This window comes from Aptenodytes forsteri, unplaced genomic scaffold (assembly GCF_000699145.1).
Source record: "Aptenodytes forsteri isolate BGI_AS27 unplaced genomic scaffold, ASM69914v1 Scaffold63, whole genome shotgun sequence".
Classification (NCBI taxonomy): Eukaryota; Metazoa; Chordata; class Aves; order Sphenisciformes; family Spheniscidae; genus Aptenodytes; species Aptenodytes forsteri.
The window spans coordinates 3287040-3297335 of NW_008794709.1; the positions used below are offsets into that span (position 1 = coordinate 3287040).

General features: G+C 46.1%; 1 protein-coding gene across 1 annotated transcript in view; it reads right to left on the reverse strand.

The window, feature by feature from the left end:
• Positions 1 to 10162, reverse strand: part of LOC103894357 (NAD-dependent protein deacylase sirtuin-5, mitochondrial) — a 14985-nt gene extending 4823 nt beyond the window's left edge. The window contains exons 1-10 of the mRNA XM_009273719.2: positions 10048 to 10162; positions 9850 to 9982; positions 9612 to 9753; positions 6950 to 7083; positions 5166 to 5391; positions 3476 to 3563; positions 2460 to 2513; positions 1388 to 1511; positions 459 to 574; positions 1 to 73 (exon numbers count right to left, since the gene is read on the reverse strand). Of these exons, the coding sequence (XP_009271994.2) occupies positions 1 to 73; positions 459 to 574; positions 1388 to 1511; positions 2460 to 2513; positions 3476 to 3563; positions 5166 to 5391; positions 6950 to 7083; positions 9612 to 9729 (933 nt within the window). The 5' untranslated portion in view covers positions 9730 to 9753; positions 9850 to 9982; positions 10048 to 10162. The remainder of the gene's footprint in view (positions 74 to 458; positions 575 to 1387; positions 1512 to 2459; positions 2514 to 3475; positions 3564 to 5165; positions 5392 to 6949; positions 7084 to 9611; positions 9754 to 9849; positions 9983 to 10047) is intronic.
• Positions 10163 to 10296: the final 134 nt, after the last annotated feature.

The following is a 10296-nucleotide window of genomic DNA, read 5'->3' on the forward strand; positions in this document are numbered from 1 at the left end:
GGAGCTCATCTCCGTCTGGGGGCGGGCCAGCGCCGGCGGCAGAGTCGTCCCGCAGGGGCCCGGGAAGTGAAACCTGGAAGGAAGCAGCCGGGTGAAGGGGCGGGCAACGACCAGCGCACGCTGCTTTTTTCTGGCAGCGCCCGAGTGCGCTTGACACGCAGGTAGCTAGTTAGTCCTGCTTCTGCGGGAGGGGCTTTTAGGCCTCCTAGGGCTTAGGGACAGACTTCAGCTTCACACTTAGCAAGGTACAGTTGTGTCTTCAGTGTGAGTTAATTCCACCAAGAAAGAACAATCCTCTTTTCTTACTTACTAGAAGAAAATAGTGTCTCTTAAGCATTGGGGGAAAAAACTAGATCATGTTTGTTTAAAAACGTTCTAAGCATTTTAGCCGTTCAATGCGAAAGACAGTGAAGATGGAGGGGACTAAAGGTTGCTAGTTTAAAACTGAACAGCTTTACCTGAATCTGTTTGTAGCAGGAGTAGCTTCCATGTTAAATTCTGCAACTGGCACTCCTCTGGCGGATACCTGAGGGGCAAACATAGCAGCAGGATACACCACGGAGGAGGTCCCGACCTGCAGGGACAGGGCGAAAAATCACGAGTGTAGCAGGCCAGTAGTTAGACAGACGGAACCAAACCAACCCACAAGGTAAGGACCCTTCTCAGAACACTGGATCTGCAGAACTGCTAAAGCATGGAAGATCCCTGCAGAAATGAAACCAAATCCATATCTATATTTAGTGTCACTGCCTATGTAGCTATTTAACATAACGTAGGAATCGGGAATTGTTTCTCCGATGCAACCCAAAGAAACCTGTTTGGGGATTGTGACTGAACAAAAAAATCCCAGAAACAAAATGGCGGACTTTGCTTTCAGGAAAAAAACCACAAGTTGTCCCTTCTGTTACTTGAGATTATTTTCTGAAGGGTACACGATATTCTGAGCAAATGTTTTGGTCAGCGATCTGGAACCTGCATGCCACGTAAACAACCTCACAAAAAAAGCAGCACATGGTAACAGCTAGCTACGTTCTTACAACATTTTGTAACTTTTTTTTTTAAACTGAGCATCAAAATAATCCTGTTTTTCACTGTTTGAGAAATTCCAATATTAGCTAACCTCTACCACCTGTGTACACTAAGTGTGGACTGCAGATGCCAGCTGAGCAAGATGCGCACATGCTGAACCTGTTAACTTCTGAGTAGCATACGTACATTTTCAAACTTCATGGTCTTTTAATGTTTTACGCTCGACACTAGGGAGTCCCTCAGGGGCTCTTAGCCCCCTCGGGGAAGTGCAGATGCATCTCCTTTACCCAGGAGGTGCAACCTCTTTAGCGTGGCTTCCCTGCCGGTTAAGAGGCTAGGTAACAAAAGCGTCACTCACTACCAAGCAGAGGTCGCATATCTCAAGCTCCTTCTCAACCTCTGTGAGAATGTCAGGATCCAGGGTTTCGCCAAACCACACAACGTGGGGACGGAGGAGCCCGTTGCAGCCATCCTCCTCACACCTGTTTAAAAACCACAAAGGGACAGCGTTATGCTTCTGACGTGGACATTTCAACCTGCAAAATGGCAGAGCAGTTTTCATTCTCATTTGGACATGTCTTACCTGCCCTCGCTCTTTCTCCCTTCTCTTTCACAGCCCTCCCCACACCCTCCTCTACCAAGTGCCGGACAGAAGGCAGCTGATGCTGTGCTACATGCGTGTTGGAAGTACACACACGCTGCCTGGTCACACAGAACAGGTTGCTGAACAGTCGTTCAACTCAGATACTTAATCATGTCTTTCCTTTGCTCAGCTCCTGAAATGCATGAAACTTAAAAACATAGTATGTGCTACAGACCTCTGCCTCCACCAGCTTTAACAAACCAGCCAACAGATTTTTAAGGAGAAAGTGAACTGAAAGACAGAAGCGCTGCGTTAGCCTCTTTTCCGTAGAAGCCAGATGAAAAATACGCTGGTTTCTTGCATCTGCAACTAGCTAAAGCAAAGCCTCAGCCATTATAAAAAAGCACCGTGGCGTATTTAGTGCCTGCGGGGGACTATGCAGGGGCTGTACCCCAGCACAGTATTCCAGACTGACCAACAGTAGGTAGCACCTGCAAAGTAACAAAACGTTTACTGTGTAGCACTTAGTTTCCTACTGCGATTCTCCTCCTACTCCACGTAGTACAAAACCTATGAATTTAGGCATGTTTCAGCTTGACGCTCAAGTACACAAGCATGCGATCCCTTTAGCATCGTGGTAACCTTCTAGTACACGCTCCTGTTGCCTGCTCTCCCCCGTAACGCCAGGTTTAGATTTAGACTCGGTTCTCTGGCGCAAAGTCCCACGTCTTTTTCTCCTGTAGAGTGTTTCTGTGCCCTTCCAAAACTACGTGAACTGTAATACAAGCCTTTGAGATGCACAAAGCATGAAGAGGTAACAGCAAAAAACAAAGCAGTCCATACGTACTGAGGAAGGTCTTCAACTGGAATCGTGGCGTCTTCTGTTTCAGGATCTGGAGCCCTGAAGTTACAAAATTGAAATACGTATTCAATCGTACAAAGTGCACTTTGTATATTAATAAAAACTCAGTATTCTCTAAAGCACACTCTTCCAATCAAGGAATCTTTGCAACTTCAGCCCACTTCAACACCTAGTACCACCCTAAAATGCCACACGCAGGGCAGGCAGCCATTTGTCCAGAATTATCCCAGAGCTAAGCAGCTGTAATAAGCTGGTCAAAGTCTGTCAAAGGCACAACAAATACATACGTAGCTATCTAAAGATCTGGTGAAATGCAAAGGGAAAAAAAGCCCTAAAAATCTATGAGCATATGCCTGTCCCGCCCCCCCGCCCCCTTTTTTTTCATGGTGAAAGAAAGAGAATGGCTAGAAAAAGGAGACTGAAGGATTCTTCTGCAACTTTTTAAGTTGCAGAAATCCTGGGAACTGATGATTCCCTCCTGATTGTTTCACACATCTGTATTTTGAGACCTGTAATCATGAGAATCTCATTGATGAGTTGAAGGACAAAAGCTACAAGGTGCTCAAGAGATGCAGAAGAGGACAATCCATGTATCAAGTGATGACAGTCCAATTTAAGGAATAAGCATCCACTTTAATAAAAAACCTGGAAGGCGAAGAGGATGGGAGTAAACACACATTCTCAAAGAGTACAATCAGTTGATGTCCAAGATGAGAGTTTCAGACCATCTGAAATTGTTCTAATTAAAACGTATATAATGTTGTGCTGACTTAGAGGTTAACAGTTATTCATTCACAGGACTTACGGTATCATGGGCTCTCACTGAAGTTACCAAACGGTATACCCATGTTTCAGAACAGTTGTGTAAAATTTAAGCATTAATACTACTAAAGGAAAATGGGGTGGTTGGCTGAAACTCCTGTACGCTCCTAAAATGGCTCCTTTTCTATTGAACAGCAGACAAAGTAGAAAATACAGAGTTTACAAGGCAGACGTATTACCCTTTCCCGGCCAATGCGGGGCATATTGGACTCTTGTAATTTGCAGCCACGTTTCCACAGTTGGTGCATCGAGTTTTAAATAAACTACCTGAAATGCACAAAGAGAAAACATCAGGGATCACGCGATTGCTCTGAGGCATGGCTACACGAACAAGTGGCTATGTTTATTCCAGGCGGCCTTTATTCAGCTTTGAAGACTGTACCTTGTTGGTAACTTACTACATGAACGTAACAGCCAGGCGTTGAAACCTGGCAGCATTATGAACGAGATGCTATTTACACAGCACATACACATGCTCTTGTTCAGCAACCCAAGGTGACCAGTGCCATAGTTAAGCACAGACCGGGCCCAGCAAAGACAGACGCAGCCCTTTCAGCTGAAAAGCCGCAGTGAACAACAGCCAACAGTCCCTCTAAGCTAGGATTTGTCACCTCGTTCTACCTCATGACATGAGTAATACACAGCCTCGTAACAGTATCTCAGAGGAAAATCATTGCTTAAAGTATTACTGAGGGAGATGATTTCTGCTTATTGTTTCTCCCCTTAAACCAGAAACGTTCTCTAAAAAAATATATATATGCTGTTTAACGCTATTTCGTTTTATGCGAACTCCCCAACGCCAAGACTTTTGTAGAGTTACTAATGTGCTGTAGAGATGCGCAACATTGCCAAGAGTTTAAAATTGTTTCTGTTTTGTAAAGAATAAGGATAATAAAAATTAAACTATACCCAAGGCTTTACCCTTGGATCCACAACTGCAAAACAATTTGTGCAGGTTTCCTGTGTCCCGATCACAAAGTAGCGGTGGGAAATCCCATTTAAACCTTTCGCGATACTTAAGTTAAGCAGCATCATAGCGCTGGAGGACCAGGATGGGACTTTCTCCTGGGAGACTTTCACTCCGCGGCAGGGCCTGCGGAGTGGAGAAAGGAGGAGTGGGGGCACTCCTCAAAGGATGGAGAAGGGCTTCCTCACCCTCGTTCTCTCCACACCTGTACGCTTCCTCAGATCCAAAAGCCCCGCTGACCCCCGTGGGCTGCACCTGCGCTGTGCTCCTCTGGCACTTTGCGAGAGAGGGGGTGGGAGCGAGGAACGCCCCTAACTACAGGGAAGAGAAAGGGAGTGCCACTGGGCGTAGGAGAGAAAGGTAAGGGCATCTCATCTGTTTCCAGCCCCTTCTTCCTCCTGTAGCCAAGGACCGCACAGGTGGGTCTTTGAAGGACAGGACCGGACCGAGGGAAAGCGGCAGGTAGCAGAGCGGAAAGCACCAGGGCTGGCGAGACCAGTCTTGCCAATACAGCTTTTACTGGTGGCAATACCGATGTGGCACCACCACTACCACAGAGCAGAAGTCCTCAACGGATTCCTTCCTCCTTTCCTAAGCAAAATCAGCCAAGTATCCCTATCGGCATGTATTCAAGTGGATGTGAGGCAAAACTGAGCGAGTGGGAAGGGAGAACCAGTTCTTGTGTACTGTCAGAATCCATTAAAAAAGAAAGATGAGAAATAAAGGGAGGCTATGAAGTACCCGAAACAACTTCCAGAAGAGAACAGGGTGACACTGTGAATAGCTTCATGCAAGTTATTATCATTTTAAAGACAAATTTCTTTCCTCCCAGTACTTATCCTGCTCTCTCTTCTCCCCCACCAGTTCGCTGGCCTGTAGCAGACAGGTAAGCTGATTCTTACCATGAATTTCTAAGAGGTGCTTTGTGCCTGCCTTTCTGTGTAGTTCATCAATATTCTGAGTAATGACCACAACGCTCCTTCCTTGCTTGCTCAGTCGCCTTTCGCACTCTGCAATGGCGATATGCGCAGGATTTGGATGTTTACTCAACATCACTTCCCGGCGGTAATGGTAAAATTCCCATACACGAGAAGGGTTTCGCGCAAAAGCCTCTGGCGTAGCCAGCTCCTGGAAAAGACATAACAATTCATTCTACCAAGGAAAGGGCAAGAAAATCCCCTCCCCAGATGAAGCCTGCTAGCACACTGCCATTCACGCTGCTACCAGCATAACAAGGCAATCAAAAGAAGATTATTTATAACCAGATGCAGTTGACAAGAATATAGTTCAATAGCCCTTATGAGGATGACAAGTCAAAGTACCTTATTAAATGAGGAAATAACTGATATCAATAGTGTGGTACATGGTTTTACATAGTAAACTCGGACCTTATTCCGTGCTGCCCTACCAAACTATTAGGAGTTTAGCACAGCACAAAGGAAGATGAGATATTTCAATGCACATGATTTTTGGCATTCAAAACTCTCTTTTCCACAGCAGCCATAAAACTCAGCATCGTGTGGATGTATTTTCCTTTGCTAGCGATTTCTTTCTGCCTTAAGTGTAATACAAGTCAAATTACAGCCATCGTCAAAACAAAAGTCTAATGTCTTGTCTTTTATGTGCCAGTAAAATCTAAGCTATACTTTTCACACTAACATTAATTTTGCCTTATCTTTGTTTAAAATGAGTAGCTCAGTCTAATGCTTCAATGCACAATTCTACTGATATAAAAACGCTGAATACAAGCTTTCTGATGCAGAAGGACCAGGCATTTATGCACACCTGTGCTTTATTTGAATTGATAGTCACTGAAAGAAAAAACGCATCTTTAGATTCAAACCAACTTGAAAAATGCATCTCTCTGACCCCTTTTTAACTTCACCAAACCTTTCATGAATGCTGTCATTAAAAACCATAAAGAAAGCAAACGTGATTGCAGTGTTTGAGGTAGCAGTTACTGACAGTGTAACAGTTACTTGAAACATTCGCAGCACCACGCAGGATCAGACTCACGAGGCGCCTATACAACTCGCACATTTTGGCCCTTGCCGTTGCACCACTCCACCCCGCAGCGTCTGCTTCCGCCTCCTCTCCCACGCCAGTGGCTCCCAACGCTGGCAAGATCGCACCAGCAAGAGAGACAGAGCTTGTGGGAGAGTTAAAGGCTGTGAGGAACCCTGACCCCAAACAAACAAACAAAAAAAATCCTAGAACGTTTTTAAAGAGTATTATGAGAAATCAAGATTAAAAGAAAACAACTAGTCGGTATCATCGATTCTGTCCTTTGTCATATTGGTAAAAGGTTCTTAAGAGTTGAAAACAGGAAAGGCCCCACGAGGTAGGAAAACTGTGAGGGTGTCAAAAAAGGAGCAAACAGCTAAGCTGCAAGGCAGCAAGAAAACAAGGACGGCAGAAAGACCCAGAGCTGTCTGCAAAAACATCATTTTTCCCAAACAACCGATAAACCACAGGACGGAAAAGAAGTTGCAGCTGCAGAAAGCAGCCCCCCCGCAGGGCACGGGGAAGAGCTGCAGACACGGCTGCAGGGAGAGCTCTGTCCCCACCGCACCGCCACAGGAGCGCTTCCACCCCCTGAGGCACCCAGCTTCTTCTGACTCTTCCTGCTCACCTACCTGAAGGACTGAGAAGCACGGCTGCGCAGACACGTGCCACCAGTACGTACCTGGGCTTGCCACTTCCTCCAGAAACCTCCAGCCCCTCTGAAGGTAGGAACTCCACTCTCGGCGCTAACACCGGCTCCTGTGATAATGGCTATATGCTTCGCTTTGGCAAACACTTCTCGAAAATCAGCCATATCTATGCGTGGGGAGGAAAAACAAACAGCTGTTCAGACGCTTACACTTCTATACAAGAGGCCATACAGGCAGTGCTGGGAAACTTATGCATCCAGAAATGGCTTCTACATACACCTCCCATGACTTCAATTTCAGAATACCAACTTGTTTCTGAGTTTCTGTATATTGGAATTTGAAGGACAATTCCTGGAGATCCTCAAGCATGCGTATGAGCAAGCCTGGTGGGGCAACATGTATTAAACTGTGAACACACTCTGTATTTGAAAGACAGAACCTTAAACTAAAACCCCACACTAGATGCTACCATGGTAACAACTACTGCTGCCGCCGCCACCACCACCACCCAGGAACGGTTTGCTTCCTAATTGTAAGGTAAGATCCTGAGATGAAAAATATTTCCGTTTAGTTACAAAGTATCACCTTCGAAATTAAGATAATTGGGGAAAACGCATTTCCTCCTGAGGCATCTTGCCCATTTTCTAGGTTTGCAATTGTATTTTCTGTTTTTGAACGTATATTCCCTCCATTTTCACCTGCATGGTAAAGTAACTTGGGAAAAAGAGGGGAAATTTCCTTTGCGTTTTTCCAAAAACAAGTTAAAAAGGAACAGGTTAGCTAAAGAGAGACAAAAAAAAATCTCTTCCAGTTTACTTCAGGTATTAATTTTAAAGCAACATATTTTAGAATCACAGAATGGCTGAGGTGGGAAGGGACCTCTGGAGATCGTCTAGTCCAACCCCCCTGCTCAAGCAGGGTCAGCCAGAGCAGACTGTCCAGGACTGCATCCAGCCCGGTGGGTTTTGAGTATCTCCAAGGATGGAGACTCCACCACCTCTCTCTGCACAACCCGTTCCAGTGTTTGACCACCCTCACAGTAAAAAAGTGTTTTCCTGTGTTCAGATGGAATCTTGTGTGTTTTAATTTGTGTCCATTGCCTCATGTCCTGTCACTGGGCACTACTGAGAAGAGTCTGCCTTGTCTTCGTTCCCTCCCATCAGGTATTTGTATGCATTGGTAAGATGCCCCTGAGCCCGCCCTCCTCCAGGCTGAACAGTCCCAGCTCTCCCAGCCTCCCCTCATATGTCAGACGTTCACAGCCATTCATCATCTTTGTGGCCCTTTGCTGACTCTCTCCAGTATGTCCATGTCTCGCTTGTACTGGGGAGCCCAGCGCTGGACCCAGCACTCCAGCTGTGTCTCACCAGGGCTGAGCAGAGGGGAAGGATCGCCTCCTTCCACCTGCTGGAAACGTTCTGCCGAGTGCAGCCCAGGAGGCTGTTGGCCTTCCTTGCCACAAGGGCTCATCGCTGGCTCATGGTCAACTTGGCGTCCACCAGGACCCTCAGGGCCTTTTCTGCAAAGCTGCTTTCCAGCTGGTCAGCCCCAGCCTGTCCTGGTGCATGGGGCTATTCCTACCCAGGGGCAGGGCTTGGCATTTCCATTTGCTGAACCTCATGAGGTTCCTGTCAGCCCATTTCTCCAGCCTGTCGAGGTCCCTCTGGATGGCAGCACGACCCTCTGGCGTATCAGCCACTGCTCCCAGCTTTGTACCATCTGCAAACTTGCTGAGGGTGCACTGCCCCATCATCCAGAGCATTAATGACGGTGTTAAACAGTATTGGCCCCAGTATTGACTCCTACAGTACACCACTAGTGACTGGCCTCCAGCGGGACTTTGAGCTGCTGATCACAACCCTAATCTTTGTAATTCACTATATGGTTCTTTTTTTTTTTTTTTCCCCAAACCAAAGGCAGGTAAGTTTTTATAAGGAGAGATAGTCACCGGAGAAGTCCCAAGACCCACAGCACGAGCACCGTAGAACTGGGCAGAGAACACTACGATTCTGATGCCCCGTCTGCGGTTGTAAACCAAACTTCACAAAGCCCTTGAACGTGTAAAGATCAGGCCAAAAGTCCTGCTCGTCCGGTCTCCAGTCTCTGACAGCAGCCAAACACTGATGCTCAAGAGGGCAGAAAAAGCAAGTGCACCTGAGCTACCCAACTGTTAGGGATTTTACTATTACACCTGTGAAGTTCTGTGCATGGTTTTCAAATTAAATCACATCCTCGAGTTAAAAAACAAAGCCAGAAAACCCCCAAACAAACAAAAAGAGGGTATTTACTACTACTAGACTGAACAAGGCTCCTGGGGTTACCCAATACCCTGCTCCCAAGTTGTTACAAATGCTCGAGGCCCTCCATAATTCTTGTACAAAGAAACGAGGAGTGAATTTTATTACCCATTAGGATTATAAAAAGGAAATGCAATTAATTAGCATATGTTTATGTGCATAAATTATAAATACCAAAACCAAATCACCAGGCAGCCATACTAACTGCAGCTATGCGAGGGTTTTTGGAACTATCCATAGAAGGTAAATTTTAGCAGCTGAAAAAAAATAACTTCACGCTCTTCTAAATGTTTTGAATTAAACTATAGATTCTACCTATTACATGAAACCTTCTAAAACTTCAAATCTGGCTTAAACACCTGTCTGGGGTGCTAAAGGAAACAAAGAGGTGTCTTACTTGAACTAGGACGAGCCATTTCCAAGCAAAACTTCTGTTTCTTTGAAGAAGAAGCCGCCTTAAGTCCACAATATGCTTGGGAAACCAACCTTCTAGCGGTAAATTGGAAGAGACTCATCAGCGTCACTTGGAGGTACGTTACCTGAGAAGAAATAAATGAAACACAAGCGGCCCATTTAGGGACCGTATTTCTGCAAGCTCCCTGTAAAGAATTCTCCATAAAGAACCAGGTACAAACGTTATTCGTGGTTTTCTCCTGCGCATCACTCGGCCAAAGAGTTTTACGTTTCGGAGGTATTCACCACCACGGTATTCCTGCTTTACGAGACGATAAAACGTTCCATGCGATCTAACAGGGCTGCTGTGTCTCCCTTTTGACGATAAAGGCTACCGTAACGCCTTCAATTCTCCCCCCCCCGCGCTGCAAAAGGCAGACCTCTCAAATCTGAGACCCCCGAAACGGGACGACTGCTTTTGTCCGGTTTTGCTTCCAGTTAAGAACCGAAAAGACGGGTTCCGCCCAAAGACTGCCGACCCCTTAAAGACGTTCGCCAACGCGTGGAAACGCACCGTCGCGGATTTTTGTCTGATGTTTTAACCCACGCGACGCTTTTGAAACTCTGCTTGCCTCACGCAAAAGCGGCTCCCAGGACGCGACCGTCAAATTTTAAGAAGGGAAAAGCGA